At 43.0% G+C, this 23,042-nt stretch overlaps 1 protein-coding gene and 1 non-coding gene across 6 annotated transcripts in view; both read right to left on the bottom strand.

The window, feature by feature from the left end:
- Nucleotides 1–8,347: 8,347 nt before the first annotated feature.
- The window catches only part of PUM1 (pumilio RNA binding family member 1), a 134,159-nt gene continuing 119,464 nt past the window's right edge, over nucleotides 8,348–23,042 (bottom strand). For 3 of the 5 annotated variants that reach the window (XM_004372027.2, XM_023727303.1, XM_023727304.1), the window contains 5 exons: nucleotides 20,781–20,918; nucleotides 18,204–18,329; nucleotides 16,926–17,047; nucleotides 13,695–13,887; nucleotides 8,507–10,185 (listed from right to left, as the gene is read on the bottom strand). In XM_004372027.2, the coding sequence (XP_004372084.1) occupies nucleotides 10,054–10,185; nucleotides 13,695–13,887; nucleotides 16,926–17,047; nucleotides 18,204–18,329; nucleotides 20,781–20,918 (711 nt within the window). In that variant the 3' untranslated portion in view covers nucleotides 8,507–10,053. Of the gene's footprint in view, nucleotides 10,186–13,694; nucleotides 13,888–16,925; nucleotides 17,048–18,203; nucleotides 18,330–20,780; nucleotides 20,919–23,042 lie in introns of all 5 variants that reach the window. The other 2 variants (XM_012554241.1, XM_004372028.1) reach the window with 1 other exon arrangement.
- LOC111819681 (small nucleolar RNA SNORD103/SNORD85) lies at nucleotides 12,745–12,827 on the bottom strand. Its single transcript, XR_002823263.1, has one exon. It is a non-coding gene; the product is annotated as a small nucleolar RNA SNORD103/SNORD85 (small nucleolar RNA).

The following is a 23,042-nucleotide window of genomic DNA, read 5'->3' as shown; positions in this document are numbered from 1 at the left end:
CCCAGAAGCCATCCCACGAACACACCCACGTTCCTAGGAATAAATTGCACATTTGGAATCATTTTCCTGGAAGAAAAGAAAAAAAAAGCATCTCTAAAAATATATTTTCTTTCTCACCTCCTTCTGGGGTTAGAGCAGGCCAGCTGGGTGTCAACCAAAAAAAGGGGGTTGGGGAGAGTGGCCCAGGGCCTGGGGGATGAGGGGATGAGGAGAGAGACTGAGGGGGCGGCGCAATCCTTCTGTCCCCTGAAGCCACAGAGCCTGGGCACTTGGTCACTCCCTCTTGGAGCACCACTGCCATTCAGATATTCCTCATGCCTTGTTTTGGTTTGGTTTTCAAGATTCCTGGAGACTATCATTCAAACTCTCAGCCTACATTTACTGAGCACCTGCTGTGTGCCAGGAGAGTCCCTGGGTGGCACAAACGGTTAAGTGCTTGACTACGAACCAAAAGACTGGTGGTTCAAATCCACCCAGAGGCACCTTGTAAGGAAGAAAGTCCTGGTGATCTGCCTCCAACAGGTCACAGCCTTGAAAACCCCATGAGCACAGTTCTACTCTGCAACACATGAGGTCATCATGAATCAGAAGTGACTCTGTGGCAACTAGGAACTGCTATGAGCCAAGCACAGATCTAGGCACTGACATTTAAGGGTGGGTGGCAGGCATTAAACAAGTAACTGCATTCAGGGGACAGGTCCCTGCTCTGTCCCTCACCACCTCACCCAGGGACTCAGTCTTCTCCTTTGTAAATGGACCGGATCTGGGGAGCCAAACTCAGCTCCCAGCACCCTGTAGGTGGCCCTGTGACTCCTGGAGGGCATGGCAGAGGGAAGAGCAGAAAGAGGCCTGGGGGCTCTGGAGGCAAGTCCTGGGCCTGCCACTTCCTGGCTGGGTGACCTTGGGCCAATCTCCTCTGATGAAATTCAAGTGAGTGACCGTTCCCCCCTCACAGCTGTGAGAGAGGTGAACACCAGCTCAGGAAGTCACTCACAGTCCGAACTCCATTGGCCACTGTTCTTATTATTGTAAAAATACAGATAACACAACATTTGCCAGTTCAGTGTTTTCCATGTGTACAATTCAGTGAGACCAATTACATCAATCATGTTGTGTAACCATCACCAACATCCATAGCCAAATTTCCCATCATCATAAACAGAAACTCAAAGTTTCCCAAACAATGCTTCCCCCTTTCCCCCTCCCCCCCACCCCCGGTACTGCTGTTAAACTCTGATTTCTATACATTTGCCTTTTCTAGGTATTTCATGTTAGTGAGATCATACAATATGTGTCCTTTTATGACTGACTAATTTCACTCAGCATAATGTTTTCAAGGTTCACCCATGCTGTGGCGTGCATCAGGATTCATTTCTCTTTATGGCTGAGTCATATTCTGTCGTATGTATATGCCACGTGTTGTTTATCCATTCTGCTGTTCGTGGACATTTGGGTTGTTTCTACCTTTTGGCTATTGTGCTGCAATGAACGTTGGTGTACATAAGCCTGTTTGCGTGGCTGCTTTCAAGTTTCTTGGGTATACACCTAGGAGTGGAATCGCTGGGTCTATGGTTCACTTTTTGAGGAGCTGCCGAACTGTTTTCCACAGTGGCTGTAGCATTTTAACGTTCCCATCAGCAATGCATGAGGATTCCAATTGCTCCACAGCCTCAGCAACACCTGTTGTTTTTCAGTTTCTTTAATCTTAGCCGTCTTAGTGGGAGCGAAGTGATATCTCATTGCGGTATCTCCCTAATGCTAATGACGGAGCCCTGGTGGCTGCTAACCAAAAGGTCGGCAGCTGGAATCCATCAGCCACTCCTTGGAAACCCTATGGGGCCGTTCTACTCTGCCCTATAGGGTCGCTATGAGTCGGAATCGACTCGGCAGCAACAGGTCTGGTTTTGGTTTTTAAGGTTAATGATGTTAAGCATCTTTTCATGTGCTCATTGGCCATTTGTATATCCTCTTTGGTGAAATGTCTCTTCAGGTCCTTCGCATTTGCCACTATTTTTAAGTCACTCCCCTGCCTGGTACAACCAAGGCCTGAGATGGGTGGGCCAGGGCGCCTCCACTAGTACTAGGATGACAGAGGCTGAGGAACTTTGTGGGGCTGCCAGGCCCCTGGAGGAGGATGGCTACGGCCTCCTGGGGTCCCTGGTCCAGTCCAGCCAAGGACATGCTTCCACCCTGGGCTCTCAGGAGCACTAGTGAGCTTCCCGGAGTGCTGGTGATGGGTAGCTGGTAGGGGTGGGGTGAATAGGGGCAGAAACAGGCTCTCAAGGGCTCTCACAGACTGGAGGGCAGGCCCTGCCTCATAGTGCCAGGCATGAGGTGAGAAATGGGCATTCTGACTTGCCTGGCACAGTCGCGGTCTACACGAGTTTTTGTACTGTGTATTAGTTTTCTACCGCGGTTTAACAAATTGCCCCCAAACACAGCAGCTTAAAACACCAATAAACATTTATTGCCCCACACAGTTTCCGTGGGTCAGGAATTCGAGAGCAGCTTAGGTGGGTGGTTCTACTTCGAAGTTTCTTATGGACTGCAGTCATGGAGGCTTGAATGGGGCTAAAGGCTCTGCTTCCAAGATGGCAGAGATGACTGGCAAGTTGATGCTGGCCAACAGCACACCTCAGCTCCTCTCCATGTGGGCTTCCATCAGGCTGCGTGAGTGTCCTCCAGACATGGCGGGTGGCTTCCCCCAGGCAAGTGACCCCAGAGAGCACACACTGGGAGCTACAATGTCTGCAACCTCGCCTTGGAGGTCACGCTGCACATTTCCATGTATCCTATTGTTTCCACAGATCAGCCCTACTCAGTGTGGGAGGGGACTACACGAGGTCAAGAAGACCAGGAAGTGAGGAGCACTGGGGACCCACAAGCAATAATAATTCAGAGCACCCACTTTCATGCCTAGAATTTTCCCAGCTTGGAGGATAAATTAACTGTGAGGATGGTGCAGGCCCAGGCGATATTTCATTCTATTATACATAAAGTCACCATGAGTCAGAGCCAACTCGATGGCAACTAACAAACCAGTGAAAGTCCCAAGGGCTCCGATATAGAAGGGAAACATCGAAGGCAATATTAATAATATTAACTAGTCCTATTTACGGCTTAAGGAGCCCTGGTGGCACAACAGATAAGCACTTGGCTGCTAACCAAAAGGTTGGCCGCTCAAATCCACCCAGTGACTCCACAAGAGAAAGACCTGGTAATCTGCTTCTGTAACGATTACAGTGGTAACTTTGGTGAAAGGTAAGACGGTACACAATACTGGGGAAGTTAGCACAACTTGACCACGGCAAAATCATAGAATTTTCACAGACGCATCCAAACACCCTGAGAAACCAAGCTACTGGGCTGAGGGCTGGGGACCATGGTCTTGGAGAACATCTAGCTCAATTGGCATAACAGTCTATAAAGGAAATGTTCTACATCCGACTGTAATGAGTAGTGACTGGGGTCTTAAAAGCCTGCGAGCGCCCACCTAAGCTACATGTACTGGTCCCATTCCAGCTGAAACAAAGGAGAACGAAGAAGACCAAAGACATAAGGGAAAGATTAGTCCAAGGGGCTAATGGACCACAACTGCTACAACCTCCACCAGACTGAGCCCAGCACAACTAGATGGTGCCCAGTTACCACCACCGACTGCTCTGGCAGGGATCACAACAGAGGGTCCTGGGCAGAGTGGGAGAGAAATGTAGAACAAAATTCAGATTCACACAAACACACAAAAATACTGGGCATGCTGGTCTGACAGAGATTGGATAAATCCCAAGAGTACGGCCCCTGGACGCCCTTTTAACTCAGTATTGAAGTTACTCCTGATGTTCACCCTTCAGCCAAAGATTAGACAGGTCTATAGGGACAACAATAACACACACGAGAAATGTGCTTTATAGTTCAATTATGTATTTAAAAAAAAAGATTACAGCCAAGAAAACCCTATGGGGTAGTTCTACTCTGTCACATGGGGTTGCTATGAGTTAGAATTGACTCGATGGCATCCAAAAACAACATGTATGGTTTATTGTGTGTCTGGCTGCTTCCAATACATTTTCTCAGTTAGTCCTCACACCAACCCTGTGAAGTGAGTCTATTCTCATGCCTACTTTACAAAGGAAGAAATGAGGAATAGGAGGGCAAATGACCCACAAAGGTCACATAGGGCTGGCAGCTGGGATTTGAAACCAGGCAGCTAGTTGTCTGAAACTGTGTTGTACAGTCCAGGGATGTAGCCCAAGAAAGAGGCACCAGGGTCTCCAGTTACATTAACAGGCATGGTGCTGCCTTGCTCAGCCCCAAACATCTGGCCTCATATCAGCCCTGTGAGGGTGGCAGGGCTGAGACTATCACTCCAGGTGACAGCTGGGGAAAACAGGGCGCTGAGAAGTCAAAGATTTGCCAGAGTTGACATGGTGAATCCAAGGCAAAGCTGAGGTCTCTGAGTCAGGTCTGTGACCCCACTCTCCCCCACCCCTCTAAGACAGAGTGAGGGACTAGCCCTATCTATGCCCAGAGGAATCTGGGGGGAGGACAAGAGGGAGAAGCTTAGTCTCAGGGCAGCTGCCAGGCCTCGGACCCTGGGTGAGACTCCTAACTCCACTCCTGGGCCCCTCTGCAGGGAAAGCCATCCCAGCCCTGACCTCGGAGCCCTGGAGGCCTTCCAAACAATCAACCAGTTGTGGTCGGATCTATTCTGACTCGTGGCAACCCCGTGTGTGTCAGAGTAGAACTGTGCTCCACAAGGTTTTCAATGGCTGATTTTTCATAAGTAGATTGCCAGGACTTTCTTCCAAGGCGCCTCTGGATGGACTTGAACTGCCAACCTTTCTGTCAGCAGCCCAGTGTGTTAACCATTTACACCACTCAGGTGCACCACCTTGGAAACCTTGTTGCTATTGTACGCTGTTGATTCTGACTCATAACGACCCTATAGGACAGAGTAAAACTGCCCTGTAGAGTTTCCTAGGTTGTAATCTGTACAGGAACAAATCACCGTGTCTTTTCTCCTGTGGAGTCGCTGGTGGGTTCAAACCGCAGTTCTCATTTAGCAGCCAAGCCCTTAACCATTGCACAACCAGGGCTCCTCATTGGAAACCACGCTTTCTTTAGGCAGCAGCACCCTCTTGCTGCTATAGCTGGTAACTACATGAAGTCAAAACAATTTTTTTTCCCCAAAAAGGATGCTTCACTCCCCAGTGTCTTATCTGCTGCAACCCCACTCTGGGCCTCAAAAAGAGAAGACCATTTAACTGGGGCTGAAGGGAGTGGCAATAGCAAGATGGCATAGACAGCACAGGCCTGGGAGTCAGGAAACCTCATGTGACCCTTATGTGGTTACTGGCTCACTGTGCGGTTTGGGAAAAATTCCTGAGTCTCAACCTCCCCATCTGTATCATGAGTTGATATCTACTCCCTACCTCACTAAGGAGCCCTGGTCGTGCAGTGGTTAAGTGCTCGGCTGCTAACCGAAAGGTCAGTGGTTGGAACCCACCAGCCACTCTGCAGGAGAAAGATACAGCCTTGGAAACCCTATGCGGCAGTTCTGCTCTGTCGTATAGGGTCGCTATGAGTTGGAATCGACTCGCCGGCAACAGGTGCCTCACTCTGAGGTTTTCATGAGAATCAAAGGAATCATAAATATGAAAGTGTCCTGTAGCCTATGTGCCCAGGTAGAGGGTTACTGTATAATAACGTGTGAGGAATTCACATTCGAGGGACTCTGGAATAGACCAGGAATGCAGGTACCTGGCCGGTGGCAACCCGGGACACTACATCTTGGGGACGACTTGGTAGCAGTGGGGAAGAGAGGCCATTCAGATGAGGGGTGGACACAGCCCAGAGTTCAGTCCTGCAGAGGAGTCTGCCCAGCCCCACCCACCTTCTCTCCTGATGCACCAAGGGAGAAGGCCTCGGGGCAAGTCAGTCTGATTCGAAGACTTGCATCAGAACCCAGAACCTCAGTTTCCCTGTCTATGAGATGGGAATAATATCACATTGTTCATAGGACTGTTGAGAGATAAGAGCATGCAAAACCATCTCCTGGGTGCCCGCACATAGCTGGTTCACAATAAACATTATGTGAACTGAGGCCAAAGATTGTTTTGTTCCCCAAAACCCAAGAGTCACTGGGTGAGTAACGTGAAAGGGAGAATAGGATCCCATTTATTAGATCCATGTGCCAGGGACTGTGCTAAATTACTACACAATTTCATTTAATCCTCACAACCAACCTTTGATGTTGTTGTTAGCTGCCGTTGAGCTGATTCTGACTCATGGCAACCCCATGTGTGGGGAGAGTAGAACTGCTCCATAGATTTTCAAGACTGTGACCTTTCGGAAGCAGATAGCCAGGCTCGTCCTCTGAGGTGCCTCCGGGTGGGTTCGAATCACCACCTTTCAGGTAGTTGAACACAACCATTTGCATCACCCACGGTCTCCACACCTTTGACATAAGTACTGTTGTTTCACCCACTTGACAGAAAAAGAAACCAGGCCTCAGAGAGATCACCAGGTAATAAAGAACAGTTGGGATTAAATCAGGTTTGTCTGATTCAAAAGCCTGCACGCACTGCAGGCCTCGAAGACATCAGGCTTGAAATAAACACAAAAACGAAGATCTTCACTAAATACTAACAGAACAAAAGGGAAAAAAAAAAAAAAAATACCCCAGAGTATAAAGTATAGCCCAGAGAGGGAAAGAAGAAAAACAGCAAGTGCCTTATATGTGCCAGGCATTTGACATACATTGTTACGTTTTCCTACAGCCCTAGAGGTATTACCCCCATCTTACAAAAGAAACTGGTGCGCAAACAGGCTAAATTACTTTCCAAGTCACAGAGACAAGAGGCAAATGGAAGCGAGAAACAAACCCAAGCCTCCAAGCCCTTTGCACTCCAGTCTCTGAAGGGTCTGGTAAAACCCTGACAATTTAATAGCCATAGCTCCCCCTGACATGTTGGGAGAACCACTTTACTTGAAACTTGGTTAAAGATGAGGTGAAATAACTTGCCCACCGGCACACAGTAAATGGTGCTATTCAGAGTTCCCCACACAGCACAGGCCACAACGCCTCCAGCATGCTCCTACAGCCCTGGATGCTGACTGGCCCTGCTAAGCCAAGGTCGGCTGCTCCAAGCGGGACACTGCTGGCTAAGGACCTGATCATAGCTGCTGAGCCAGACTGCCCCTTGCCCTTGAAATGGAACTGTGTCAAGTTCCTTCCGCAACTACCCTGAGGCCTCCCTTCCAGATGATGAGCTGGTGTGGACTCCATCTGCCCTCCCCACACTGAGGCCTCCCTGGTGAAGCCCATCCTATAGTTGCTGACACTGATCTGTTTTTGTCAAAACTGCTTCTGGAGTTTGAGACTGGAGGTGCTGTGGAAGACGTGGCCCCCGGGCTCTCTGTTAGCCCAAAACTAAAACCATTCCTCAGGCCAACTCTTCAGACAAAGATTAGACTGGCCTATGGGACAGAAAATGATACTCATGAAGAGTGGGCCTCTTAGCTCAAGTAGATACAGGAAATTAAACGAGATGAGAAGGCAGAGAGGGTCAGGAGCTGGTTGAATGGACACTGGAAATCGGGTGGAAAGGAAGAGTGTGCTATCAACAGCATAGGGACAGCAAGTAGGGTCACAAATCAATGTATGTATAAATTTTTGTACGAGAGACTAACTTGAATTGTAAACCTTCACTTAAAGCACAACAATTTAAAAAAAAAAAAAAATTGCTTCTGGAGCAAAGAGAAGCGGACGTCCTCAGGCATAGGTAACAGACAGGCACCTTAATGACTACTAAAATGCTGGAGGAGGTTCCCCGCCTGAGGGTAAGATAAACAAGTTAGGAGGCTGGGCAGCCTTGATGACAGGAGCAGCCCAGACCGGGGAAAGGAAAGGTGGAGGGGAGGCCCAGCAATCCAGACACCTTACCCACTGCCTCACGGGAAAAACTGGATGCAGTAAGCACTAACTCAGCGGGGAGACATCTGTAATTCACAGGCTTGCAACCTAAACCCTAGGGGTCACAGATGTGAGCGGTAAAAGCCAATGAATGCAGAGCACCAGTAAAGAAGGGGTCTGATTGGAGAGCTTGGGCTTTCTGGGGAGTGCAGGGGGGCCCTAGGGGGCGAATATTCTGATTTTTCAAGAAAAGTTGGAAGGGTGGATTTTTGTGTGAAATTTGATTTTGAAAGCACTGGGCAGGCTAAACAAAACACCTTAAAAACAAAAACAATTTAAAAAAAAAAAAAAAACAGAAAGAGCAGCACAAGCAAGGAAAGGGCTGTCCTGGGGCACCAGATTGGGAGGGGCTGTTAAAATAAAGCACAAGCCCAGATTCCAAAGTTCTGTATTTTTTAAAATAAAGGTCACACATTGTTTAGAGACAATCTACACAAGAGTTACAAAAAATAGTTGCCCAGGCATAAGCATACACAGGTTTGTTAATTATACACATATGGTTACAGGTGTGCTTGCAAAAAAGTTCATTGGAAATATACACAAGGCTCTGGAAATGTACACCGTGTAGTGTTACAATTCTATATTCAAACAAGGAAAATTGACAGTATGTTACATTCACTTACAAGTAGACAAAATGCAAAATACAGTTCATCTTCTGTACAAAAAGGAAGGGCAATTCACACTTTACAAGGTGAGAGGGGCTCTGATTGTAAGGAAAGCGAGGGCGGGGCTGAACTTTTGCACATCCTTCTGACTGTCACAAAATAAGCAAAACATTACTTTTTTAGGATTTTTTTTTAAAAAGTGTGAACTGAATCATCCTGAATTACATTTAGAAAGGATCTTGCTACTGTATGACTAGATGACAAATAAAAACCAAGCTAATTTTTTTCTTTTTAAACATTAACTAGGCTGTATAAGAACATTTATTCCTTCAAAAGAAAAAAAATTTACTTCTGGTTGAAATTACAATTTACAATATACAACACTATATGCTACGACCATAAAAGGTGTGAATATACACTGAATGCACAGGGCTGGCTAATTTTCTTTTCTTACCAAAAAACGTGTTTATGTTGATTCAAACTTCTCCACATTTACATTACAGGTATACAAATGTACAATTGTACAATCAAAAGTATGTTCGACTACTAGGGTACATTATAGATACAGATTAGACATCAAAACAAGAAAATACTACAAATTTGTATATATGCAAAGTCTACACCAAGTATACACTATATATTTATAGAAGCAAGACCAAAAGCAGAGTTGGATTTTTTTTCTCATGCTGAATAATCAGATTTTGCCTTTCAATGTTGTAACAGGAAAAAATCCAGTAGGCAGTAAACAATCACACCCACCAAGCCTTCAAAGACATTCTGGGTGCTCACGTTTCCTCCTCAAAAGATAGACTACACTATCTTTGTTAGCATAATAGAGTCTCCAAAAAAAGCATTTTTAGAAGTTTCATAAACTTAATGTCATAAACTGGAGCTTTAGCAACTCTGAAACATCTTTCATTATATATATATATATATATATATATATTTTTTATAAACAGTGTTAAATGCCGGTTTGGGGTCATTTAACTAAGATTCAACCTTCTAGGTTTTTTTTTGTTTTTGTTTTTTACTAAAATGAGGAGGGGGAAGAGCTATTTGCAAAACTTGCCGGCAAGGCAAATGAGTTAAAAACCTTTTTTTTTTTTTTAAACTTTTTTTGTTAAACCAACCACCCTGAAAGTTTCCACACGTGGAATATAGATACAACAATGAATAAAATATGTGGCCTCCCATGTACATTGGTTACCTATGTACAAGTATCCTATACACCAGTAAAACAGCAGGGCAATTAGTCAATTAAAAAAAATAATTAGTACATGTTATGTCTAGTAAAATTAAACAAATTTACAAAGGCTTTTCCACTTGTGGATTTGATTCCTTTTTTTGGAGGGGGGTCATCCTGGAGCAATCATTACCCATTTTAGACTCGATACTAGAACATTTCTGGTTGCTGGTTGGATTCACCAGTGGGTCATTGAGGTCAGTGGGAATGGGGGCGTGGGGAACACCGCCTCAGATAATACCATTAGGGGGGCCACAGATGGGCCCTAAGTCAACGCCATTCTTCATGTAGTATTTCTCCAGCTTGGCCAGAATGTGCTTGCCATAGGTATACTTGCGAAGAGTTGCAATGTGAGGTCGGATCTGGGAAGGAAGGACAGTTCGTGTTACACTGGCCAGAAAACAGACGTGGCAGGCTCCCAGACCCAGCACACACACCTACCCACCTACCTGCACACACACCCTGCAGCACTACCTTCCACCACGTACAGCAAGTCAGCTGAACTCTGAGCTTTTGTGACCTATCAGATGAAGGGAGGAGCTCCTATCCTGAGAGCTGATGCAGGACGGGAGGGCTCAGGAGGCTGGACAGCCACGGACCACTTCCAGGACAGTCAGCACATCCTAACAAATCACACTGCCCACTGCACGGCACTTCCCTGGAGGCACCCACACATGTTCCTCTGAACCCATTCATGGGAGGACCCTAGGCTCTCCTGACCTGTGGCAATTTATTCCAGGGCACCATGAATCCTGAGCTCACACCTGATCCTGTATCTCCAGTTCACAGTGGAACACTGAGCTAACGACTACAATACAAAAGGCTAACGTTATGAGCCAGGCACTGTTCATTTACTCTCATAATTACCCTTACGAAGAAGGTGTAAATATTACCCCCATTTTACTGATGAGAAGACAAAGGCACAGCATACGTAAGTTACTCATCCAAGTCAAATGGCTAATAAGGGGTAGGCACAGGTATTTGAGCCCAAGCTGTCTGGCTGCTCTAGAAATTATTCTTATCCCCACTGGGCACTCACAGCTCTGACTACTGTGTCAGTCTCATATCTCACCCTCTCCAACTCTAGCTCTTGCTCACCTCTACAAGCCTTCTTTCATGCCACCCGGGGCCCAGCTGATCCACTCTGAGAAGTCCTGTGCATCCCTGATACCTCCAGGGGCACCTCCTCTCCTCTCTGGGAGCTCATGGAGCTTCTATATGTCTCAGTGACAGTACACAGCACTGTGTTTCGAATCATTTGCTCAACCATCAACGCTTCTGCGCAGACAGTGAAGGGCATGGGTTATTAACCTGTTTCCCCATACCGATTGGCACTTGTACACACAAATACAATGGACAAATGAACCAGAGAGCAGGTGGGTAGATGGATATTCTCCAGAGTGAGAGTGCCATCAGGGCAGCAATTTTTGTCTGTTTAACTGTGTCCCCAAAGCAAGGAAGGGTCAAGTAGATCTAGAAACCACTGACACATCCCACATAGGTCACAGTCTCATAACAGACAGTAGAGCCCACCTAAGAGCCTGTATGGGAAACTACTGACAAATCGTCCTTAGTTCTAATCCTGAGCTGTGTGACCCAGGCAACTTGCCTAACCTTCCTAAATGCATCTGTAAAAAAGATGGGTTTTCCTTTTGTTAACTCCCTCCTCTCCTCCCCATTTCACTTGGGTTGTAGTGAGGACTAATGTACCTGGAGAATGTTTTTGTCATTAGAACCTGAGGTTCAAAATGCCCATCTTTGCTTTTGGTAAATCTCCTTCTAAAAACTAGTGAAATTCAATTCATTCACCACTTTATAACCTAGGATTGGCTACTGATGACTCCAGACACTTAATCTTTATATCTTTCCTCTTCCAGACCAAAAAGAAAAAAAAAACCTAGTAAGTCATATAACACACACAAGTGGTTGCATAGGAGGTGAAAAATAATCACCCTGCTGTTCTTCCAATGTTCCCTCTCTCTGAAAAGGACACCACCTGGTGTTCAAAGAGATGAAAACTTACTTAAGAGGAATTCTTGGGACTCTTCCCACCCCGCCCACAACTCTCTCAATCAACCAAGTACTAAGCCCTATCTAGTTTAGTGGTAGATAGTACTTAGCAGTCAAACCAAAAAAAGAAAGAAAACAAACAAACCTGTTGCCATCAAGTAGATTCCGACTCATAGCAACCGTATAGGACAGGGTAGAACTGCCCCACTGAGATTCCAAGAAGTGGCTCATGGATTCAAACTGCCCATCTTTCGGTTAGCAGCCAAACTCTCAACCACTGTGCCACCAGGTCCCCGTACTTAGTAGTAGATAACAGTAAACAGATTCTAGCTCTCAATTCTTTTCACTTCTCTTTAATCCCAAAGCCATCACCATTTCTTGGCTTAACTATTTTAACAGCCTCCTCTCTACTCTCTTCACTATGTCTTCTCTTTTGTCACGACAGTCCTGCCCCACTGAACTTCCTTTAGTTCTTCAAATACACTGTCTTGCCGCCTGCTTCCAAGCCTTTACGCAGCATGTTCCCTCTGCCTGGAAAGGTTTGGGGTTTTAGTCAGATGGGAGCCTTGTTTGTATACCCACATTAGCAGAGGCCCCCTGCCACATTCTCCCATGGCCCCCCATACCTCCCCAGCATCACTGTAACTCTGTGCACAATACTGCCGTGTTTACCAATACAGTCCTGTTGGCAGTAAGGTCTAGTATAGTGTGTTTAATGAGTATCTGCTGGATGGATGGATGGACATGCTTTAAACTTCTGCACGTCTCCAGCATTCCTTCTGCCTCCACCAGACACTCAGATCCATGAGCCTCACAACTTTATGAACTTTGGACTCGACCAGCCTTCAACTGCCATCACCAACACCAATGCAGTGTTTATTTGTTTGTGTGAACTGCAGGTAGGTGCCTCGTCTGGCTCAGAACTTGAGTCCATAAAAGATTCTCATTACCGAACTTTGTTCTCAGTGAGGGCAAGTGGGTCATCACTGCCAGACAATGGCCACCTCTTCAAATAAGAAGGGCTGAGTGAGTTCAGAGCCCAAAGGCTGAGGGTTCAGACCAGAAGCACCCCAAGGCTTGTGGCACTGCCTGGCACAAACACAGCTGCAGCATACCCTGCCTGTAGGTTTGTTTTGCCTCCTTGGCCCTGCGGTCTGTGTGGGGCCAGTTGGATCTGCGCTGTGACTATTCCTGAAGCCGTGGGCCACTTCAGGTGCTTTCTGTGTCTGTTCCTGACTCACAGCACCTGGTAGTTCAGATTTCTGTTCCTTTGTTTCCTGCCTAGCTCCTCTTTAGCCTTGACTTCTCCCGAAAAACCTTCCCTCAAAGATTCTGGGCAGGGTTAGGGGCCCCACTCACATGCTCACCACTACTTTGCACTGGTCTTCCCACCAGACTGGGCTCTCTGTGGGTGGGGATCAAATCTCAGTCATCTCTGTGCCTGTGTCTGGCACAGGTGAGTGTGACAGCCAGTCACTGCACTAAGCAGGTACTTCTTCAGTAAATGTTGGTAGAATTAATGAACAAGGTGGGGGCGGGGGATAAACGAGTTGATCTATTGGATTGATAAGTTGGTCTCCCAGAGCATAGGACCAGAGAGGCAGAAATAAGCCTAAAGATCTATGAAACACCTGACAATAGCAGAGTCTGAGACTCTTTCCCACTAGCAGGTTACTGAAAGAGCAAGGGAACAATGGTTGTGCTGGATAAAAGAAAAAACGGACACAGCATGAGAAGGAGGCCAGTGATAAACACCTCAAGTAGAAGCAAAACGGCCATCCTCCTTTGTGTTTTAGAGATGTGAAGAACCCAAGGCCTTGCACCATTCTCTCTGATTGAGACCCTGCCCACCCTGGCCTACCTTATGCATGACAATTTTCCGCTGGGCTGGCTCTGCCACATCAATCATCTTCTGGACCACATAATTGGCATACTGGTCCTTCATCATGGTGTATAAGGCACTGTGGGGACCGTCGTTCATGGTGCACACCTCATCGATGAGCACAGCGCGCTCCGTACGTGAGGCATGAGTGACACACTTCTCCACAACATTGCTGTAATGACACAAATCCGGAGGCAACACTTCGGAGAGGGCCCCCTGTTAGGCTGTGGCTTGTCTAGCTTCTGTCCTAATGACAATATCAGCAGTGAGAGAGAACTAACATTTTTAGAGAATTAATTCATCAACTATTTGGCTCTATGAGACTCTCTACTTTTGCCATCTGTGGCTTTCATTCTGAATCATGGCTGAGACCAGGTCTTGGAGGATACCCGATCCAACCCTCTGATTTAAACAGGTGAGTGAAAGGAGCCCAGGTAAGTTAAGGGACTTACACAACCTTCAAAAATCTATCGATTCTTTCCTCACGTCTGTGAGCTTACTGAGATCAGGGACAAATATTGCTTATGTCTATATCCCTAGTGCCAAACACAGAACTTGGCACTTAATAAATGCTCTACAGACTTACTGAGTGAAGGAATATCCTTGCCAAACCCATAGCATTCATTTAACTACCTCATGTTGCCTCTTAAGAGTCTAAAAATAGGAAGATCTCTCGAGGTCTATCAGCATTTCACAACAGTTTCACATACAATGATGCGAAAAAACCTATTTTTCCCACCTTCCTTCCATAGTACTATGCTAACCGTCTAGAAGCCACTGGTTTCTCCCTTAGGAGAAGGAGGAGTTAAGATATTTCTAAGCTGGTTCAGAAAGCATGAAGACTGTCACCATCTCCAAATATTCAGGCAAAGAACCCTTCACTTTTGAGGACTTTTCAAGATGATTAATCAGAATAATTAGTCAGGATGATTACTAAAGCACTCCAAAGTGGTCAGGATTAGAACACCAGTGGGTGCTAAACCATGTTGGGGACAGGATATTCATTCTTATGAGTGAAGGACTCAATGCTCAGAACTAACCTGACTTTCAAGAAAGCAAACAGGTAGATTGGCTACCACTACCCAATTCCACTAGGCCAAAGGATTCCACCTTAATACACAACCAGTATAGTCTTTAAAGTTTATTTCTAGTGTTTTTGAAATGGCAGTTCCCAACTATCTGTGGGTAGAGAAACCAACTTAATCATCTGTGACCAGCTTTTTTTCTTTTTTTAATGGAACAGAAAATAGCAAACATCTAAGTGAATTATAGGCAATATTGTTTCAGTTATGTATGTGTGCATGTGCCTATAAATGCAGAGTCAATGTTGTAACATTTATTTTGTACTCTGGGTCACCATCAAAAATACCTGAAAAACACTAATTTACTGTATTGGTTTAGTTTTATTCAAGTTCTGGCTCTTCTGTCATCTCTAATCTGCTATTAAACCCGTACAGTGAATTTTACTCCCAATCTTGTATTTTTCAATTCTAGGATTTACATTTTGTAATTGCTACAGTTTCTAATTCTCTACTGACATTTCCTACCTTTTCATTCATTACAAGCATATTTTCCTTTATATCCTTGAGTAAAATTAAAATAGCTGTTTTATAATACTCTGCTAATTCCAATATCTGGTCATCTCGGAACTGGGCTTCACTGATTTTCTTTTTTCTTGCGTATAGGTCACATTTTCCTGTTACCTAGACATTGTGAATGATACATTGTAGAAACTCAAGAGTTCTGTTACGTTCCTCCAAAGAGTACTAATTTGTCCCCCTTTTTTTAGTGCAGTTAACTTGGTTGAACACAAATTATAAACATCTCTCACGCAGTAAGCAGCAGCTGAAATCTTAGTTCAACTCTTTTAGCCCTAGGTTGCTTCAAGCTTACCACGTGGGGTCACAGCCAGATATTTAAAGTTTAAATCTGGGGCTTCTCCTCTTAGCTGTCTTCCCTTCCAAGATTTCATCCCGTCACTTTCCCATTGCTGTAGCTGTCCCAAATTCTGTCCTCTGCTTCTACAACCCAGTTACACTGGAATTTTCCATTCCAGTTTTACCACCCAGCATGAAGCAGACTGGGGCCTACCCTCAGGATAAAAGCCATTAAAAATTAAAAATTCCCCCAGTGCAGTTCCCTTCTTCTAAATATCAACCTCCCTCCAGTATCCATCTGCTTCTGGTCACTCTCTAGTGCCTTCAGGTAGTTATTTTTTTATATTTTGTCTACAGTTTATGATTGTTATCTGTGAGAGGTTTCGTCCCACAGGAGCTACTCGGTCATTACGAGAACAACAAATCTACTGTAATATTAGTTAATACTTACACTGTACCCAAGGAAGAGAAATTAAATACAACTGGACAAGGGAGTAAACAGGAGAGTGAATCAGGGAAGAGACTCAAAAGATTCTGACCCCTACTTCCCTGGTCCTGGCAACTGTCCAAAAGAAGCAATTCTAGGCCTTAAGAGATGACCCTAGCAGAATTAGCTACTGAGACACTGAGTGCATAGATGCTTTCTTTCTCCATTTATAAGATTTCACAAATTAAAAATGAACAATTTGAGAATATCAAGTCTGTATGTGTCATACCTCCTTGCAATTTATTCTAAAAACCAGAGAAAGAAATATTCCAAAATTATAAAGTACTATGTTATATGTGGGCAGTAGGACATCCAAAATCTACTTAGAAGATCATCAACACCATAGTAGGGCCATGTGCACACCCGCCATCAGTTTCTTCTTTAACCTCTGCTGCTGATAAATTACTAAACCACCTTTCACAACCTGGGAATAACTAGTGCATTTCATTCTTGTCCTTGTACAATATGAAGACTTGAAAACAGATTCTAAGAATAAGTCCTGTACATAGATATGGTAAACTCTCTCTTAATTCAGGCACCGAAAAGTAAACTGAGAAAAGAACAATTCACCAAAACAAGTAAGTTAATGAAATATCCAATCCAGTTTACCAAAGTGCAAAATTTACACTCATTAGAAACATATTCCCCAGATTTCAAAGTTGCTGACTCTGGGGAAGTGGGGAGCCCACTAAGAGAATTCTATTGTTTCAAGCTCTGTAGTAACTATTTGATGTTTTAAACTATGTGTACTTTGAAAAAAGAAACATCATTCCTTCTCCCTATACCTGAAATACTACTTAATCCTCTCTACTGGAAAACAGAGTTTGTGTAATTCAAAGCTCGTACCTTGCAAATTTGTGCTGACTCAATACAAGTACATTGCCTCGGATTTCTGCTACAATTTTGCTTTTATCTTCAGGACGACCATGCTCCAATACATGCTGGATTACATAATTTCCATACTGATCCTGTTAGAGATGCAACAACAGAAATACAATTTATGTAAAACCAGTTCTGTGGATTACCTAAATCCTCCTGACACATAATCAACACCTGTCCTCCTTGTAGCACCATGACGGTTTCTGTGAATACTAATGAACATGTAAGAAATTAAAAAAATGAATAGGTAGCAACAATTTTTCCCTATCATTACAAAACAGGAACACATCATTAGTGAGCAGGGGAATACTTATACATATACAGTGAAGCCCAAAAGTCCTAGCTGGGCATTTCATCAAGTACTATATATAAAAAGTAGGCCTCCACTCAATTAAAAAAAAAAGGGGGGGGGGGAATAAAGAGCTATTCTTCTCTCAAACAGAAAAATACAAATGGTTCAGCATACCTCTCTACAACAGAGAAAAAACTAGAAACAACTTACTTGCCCAACAAAATACATACCTAGCTAAATAATATCACAAGCCTACAATGGATGTACTCATTATCTGAAGTGAAAGATACTTTATGAGAGAATAAGTGTGTGTGTGACTAAGAAAACAGGCAAAAATGATTGTAAGATGCAAAAATTTTTACTTTAAGAACAAAATGCCAATGTCAAATGTTTTTGCCTCTGGATGGTAGAATTATGGGTAATTTGTTCCTGCTTTCTACACTTTCACATTTTTCAAGTGAATATTTAATACATTTATATTTTACATCTCCCATCAAAACAAAAATAGCAACAACAAAAAATTGTTTCAGTACAATATATTACATGTAGGAAATGCTCAAATGGTTAGTATGATGTGGGGTTTAGTGGTAGAAGCAGAAAAATCATCAAAGCTGCAAAGAAGAAATCATCTACAGTTAATTAATTTGACAATGATGAACTTGAGACCCAAGGAGATGAAATGGCCTGCCTAAGACACACACAGTCCAATTCAGAAGTCTGGAACCCAAATCTCTGACTCCAAGGCCAGGGCTCTATTCATCACCCATACTCATAAAACACAAACTAAGCTGCTGTAAGAGAAAACTTTGTCCAAAGATTCAATGAGCAAATCTTTTAAACACATTAACATTGACCACTTCTGGAATGAATAGCTGGGCTAACAAAACACACAAGCTCTGGGCCCACACGAGACTACAGCTGTTTGCAGTTATTCTGCTGGTAACTCTCACTACCTGTACAAGTTGCTCTGTATGCTGGTGAAGCTCCTCTAAAATAGGAAGTGTCTGGTCAGGGAGACAGTGCTCCAGGATCCTCTGAATTACTCGGCAGCCATAGGGATGCGTAGATAAAGCAAATACCTAGGGCAAACAGAAGAAAGCAAGCCAAAAATGACAGCTGCCACTCTCAATGCTTCAGTATTAAATGTTTATACCCAATATCCCACTGATCTTCACAATGACCCTTAAAGATAGTCATGATTATTCTTAGCATGCAGATGAGAGAACTGAAGCTCCTCAAGGTTTCAAATAACATGCCTACAGTCATACAGATAGTTAAGTGACAGAGCCAGGATTTTATTTCCTAGTCTGACTCAAAAGCCTAAATTCAAGTTGTGGCATTTAAATTCTCTCTACAAATAATAAGGTAGGTAGGGGTGTGGGTATGGGGGGGTATGTGTGCACCGTGTCCATTTCTTAACTATTTTGGGACTTCATAGATGTGCATAAATTCAGAGTTGAAAAAGACTTTCCCAAGAAGCCTAGAGAAGAACACAGAATTAGTAAAGGTCAATAAAGATGCAGTTAAGAGTCCAGAGGGTCAATTGACAGCTTCTCCAAAAGACAGGACTAAAAACAGAAAATAGAAGGGCTAGGAACAAATCCTGAATGCTTCCACATAACCACATAAACTACACTGCAATATTCTGAATTTGAGGTGCTTTTCAGTAATAAGGAGCCCTGGTGGCACAGTGGTTAAGCGATCGACTGCTAATCGAAAGGTCGGTGGTCCAAAACCACCAGCTGCTCTTTGGGAGAAAGATGTGGCAGTCTGCTTCCATAGAGATTTACAGCCTTGGAAATCCTACGGGGTCACTATGAGTCGGAATCGGACTCAATGGTGGTAGGTTTTTGTTTTTGTTTTTCTTCCCAGCAATAAGTGAGAAAATAAATGTATATGTATGTGTGTATAAATAATCTTTATAAATGCATGGTAGTTTTAAATATATGACTGTATAAACAGTATACTGATTCATTCGTTCTGCTAGATTTTAGCTTTATAAAAATGCTACACACAGTGTAAACTAATTTGTTTTATTTCACTCAAAATTGTTTCCAATCTTCACTTACAATATTGTGAATTTCTGTAGTTTATTCTGCATAGCATCTAGTTTACTGATATGTCCATGAGATTTTTAAAAAATCCACTCCCCTGCTGGTATACATCTCGATAGTTAATCTTTTCCTATTACAGGAATAATACTACTGTAAACATGCTTGTGTATGTCCCATGATGTACATATGCAAACATTTCTCTAGATACATACCTAGATCAGGAGTGCTGAATCACAAGAAACGTTAAGTGCTAAGCTTTGAAAGATACTGTATTAGTCCCAAAATGGTTGTGTCAATATGTATAACTACATTCCTGCTAACATGCAGCAACTAACAGGAGGTAAATGGTTTATCATCTGTGGACTTATTTTGTATTTACCTGATTACTAATAGAATAGTATCTCTTCATATGGTCTACCGGCAATTTGCTTTTCTTCTGTGAAATGTCTGTGTTGTGGGTACATTTTTGCATTAGTTTGTATTGTTCTTTTTGATTATAGGAGTTCTTTATACATCCTGGCTATCAATCCTTTGGCAATTTCATGTTGTAAATATTCTCATCCATTTGGTAGCTTCATTATTTCACTTTCTTTGTTATGTATTTCAATAAATGCAAGATCTTAATTCTAAAGTAAACCAATCTACTCTCCCCTGCCCCACTAACTCAGGAACTCCTAGTAACTCCCTGGACTACTTTCTATAATCTACTAAACAAACTCCAAAACCTACAGAACTCTAAAATCCCATTTTGATCTACGCTTCACAGTATACAACTACATCTGAAAATCTACTTGGTTGTTCCCATTCTTTTTTCCCTTTTCTAATAAGAGACCAATTTCTCACACCCAAAAAGGAGATAAGTTTTATTCTCCTGCCCAGCTCAGCTTCGAAGAATGTGTTAGTTTGCTTGGCAAAATAAAGTAATTCAAAGGCAATTCTGGTAACCATGATATCAGAAAATATCAACTCTGCTTGAGAGTTGGTGCCAGGAGCAACACAGTTCAAACCAACCTGACCCAAAGGGAAAAAAAAAAAAATTAAGCAAGTATCTTGTTATTTTAAAGATACATTCATTCACATATGATCTACAATATTAGTTCTGTAAATTATCTAATTTTCTTAAAGTGGTTTAAAAACTTTTAATATCAACTATTGTGAGATGGCTAATACTCAAAAGACAAAAATCATTCTTCAATATAAGATTTAATCTTAAAATGCTGAAAGTAGTAACTTAAAAACAACAACTCTGACAATAGTGCTTCATGCCAGCTAGAGCATACATCTTGATGAAGAGAAGATCACAGGCAGTTAAGGGGAAGAGACTTAGGGAGACTGGCCAGGTACTTGCCATCATGACAAGACTGTCATTTAGTACAGTCTAAAATACATCAAGCACCACAAATCCTATCCTGTTATGTGCTCACAGTGGAAACCCCTATCAATCTGCTTCCCTTCCTTCCTTCCTAAGTCACTTACCTGCCCTTTGAACGCATCGATGATAAACTGCAGAGACTGGGGCTGCACGCATTCAATGCATTTCTGAACCACGTGATTGCCATTCTGGTCTTTCACACACTTCAGGACGTGGCCATCTAGTTCCCGAACCATCTCATTCTATTGGAGACAGAGAAAGAAAGCACCACCAGAATCATAGCAAGCAAACACCTGGACAATCAATGTTCTCCTTACCAAACACACAACCATCGGACAAGGAATCCGGTGATAATGAAAGTGAGACAATTCAGCTGTAGCAAAAGAACCTGAGTTTTTTCAAGTTAACAAGTTTCCTTTAACAGTGACCAGCTCCCAAAAAAGTTCTCTAATTTGCAAAAGACCTGCAGACATCTTAAAACAGAAAGGAACCTACATGAAGTACACTGTAGAGAATTTCAGGTACAATTTCCACCGTGTTTTTATTATGAAGACTCTGAAAGGTATGCATAATTAATAATGTAAGTTAATACTTTTCTAGTACTTGTTCTAGGCTCGGCATACCTCTAAGTGCTTTACATGTTTTAACTCCCTGAATTATCGTAACAATTCCACGCACTAGGTGCTGTTCTTCGCTCTAAGTCTGAATCCATTCCGACTCCATGGTAACAGGTTTTGTTTTGTTTTGTTTTGTTTTGTTTGGGCTCTATTGTACATAGAGAAGTCACGGCACAGACACATTAAATGACTTGTTAAATCACAAACCTAGTTTGCCAAGATTCAAACCCAAGCAATCTGGCTCTAGTGTCTGGGCTCACAGTAAATCAAACCATCAATTACATACCATCCCCTACCCTTCCCCCTGCCCCTGTACATATGAAGAAATTGAGACTGAGAGAAGTTAAATAACTTATTTTTAAAACTACAGGTGGAAAGTGAGTCAGAATTCTAGCCCAGGTCTGTGACTTCAACATTTCTATTTTTCTACCAAGCCAGTGTCTACAAAAATAGCAGAACAGTTCTCTTAATTATTAATAAAAAGCATCCAAAATCAGGGAGCACATGCTGAAGGACACATACTGACTGACAGAGAAGACAGAGAAAGAAACAGGTCGACGTGAGGAGGATACAGAAAGAGAGATACTGGGATTTGGACTGGAGCGCTTCCTAAAACTCCTTGCCTCTGGTCTCTCACATATCTTGGGGCTGAATGCCTGCACCATGACTAGGCCTTGGTACCTGCAGCCAATTTCCTCGCTGCCTCCAATGTCTGCCTATTAGCTCCACAGTGCTAAAATGGCAGAAGAAGACAAGCCAGTTTAGAATGGTGATAGTTATGAATGCAATGCCTTAAATCCTAAAGACAGTGAGTATGTCAAAGCAACTAAGAAATCACCTAACTAAAGAAATTCAAGGTTACAATGCCAGTGACTAAACAAGCAAACGGTAAGAGACTCAGGAAAGTTTCCTAAACCGAGTAATCAAATGTCAGAAGAGAATAATTTATTCTAGAAATATAACTATGGGGATAAGAAGTAGAGAATGTGTTTCTATGAAGATAAAACAAAGAAATAATTAAAATGAAGGGGAGGTGGCTTCCCTGGATATTTTCTTGAGCCAAAAGAGATGAGTTAATTTCACCTAAAATAATGAGCTTATATTTAGAAAACAGTGAATTATCCTTAGCAGAAAGAGTAGTTCAGGCCTAGAACAAGATACAACAGAGAAACTAGACCAGAAGAAGATACACAGAAATACTGGGTAGAAATACAGGTAAGTATATAGGGTAGAAAAGAACAACAGATTCGAGGAAAGGAAAGGGAGGTGAAAAACTACTACCTGTACCAGATACATGCAGTCATTTAATTAGAAAACAGTTTAACATGTGAAAAGTGGGAAACAAATCAGTAAGTTATCATATTCACGGGAGAAGACAAAGATTGAAAAAATAATCTGGAAAACTGTCATACTTCTGCTTTCTTTCACCAAGGGGACATTAAAGTCCAGAAAGATAAGAAACTTCCATGTTCAAAAGATACAAGAAAATTCAACAGGAAAGATTCAACTACCCATGAAAAACACCAGGGAAATTAAAACAGACAATTACCTGGATATTAGATGAAAACTAAAAACAATTTTGCACTTGGTAAGAATTAGTTGACAGAACACTATTGTACCTCCTGTAATAATCACTGAATGATGGAACTCCAAACTGCTGCACGTCTCCAGCATTCCTTCTGCCTCCACCAGACACTCAGATCCATGAGCCTCACAACTTTATGAACTTTGGACTCGACCAGCCTTCAA

This window comes from Trichechus manatus, unplaced genomic scaffold, assembly GCF_000243295.1.
Source record: "Trichechus manatus latirostris isolate Lorelei unplaced genomic scaffold, TriManLat1.0 scaffold00015, whole genome shotgun sequence".
Classification (NCBI taxonomy): Eukaryota; Metazoa; Chordata; class Mammalia; order Sirenia; family Trichechidae; genus Trichechus; species Trichechus manatus.
The sequence above is the reverse complement of the archived record's forward strand: the minus strand, read 5'-3'. Positions and strand labels throughout refer to the sequence as shown.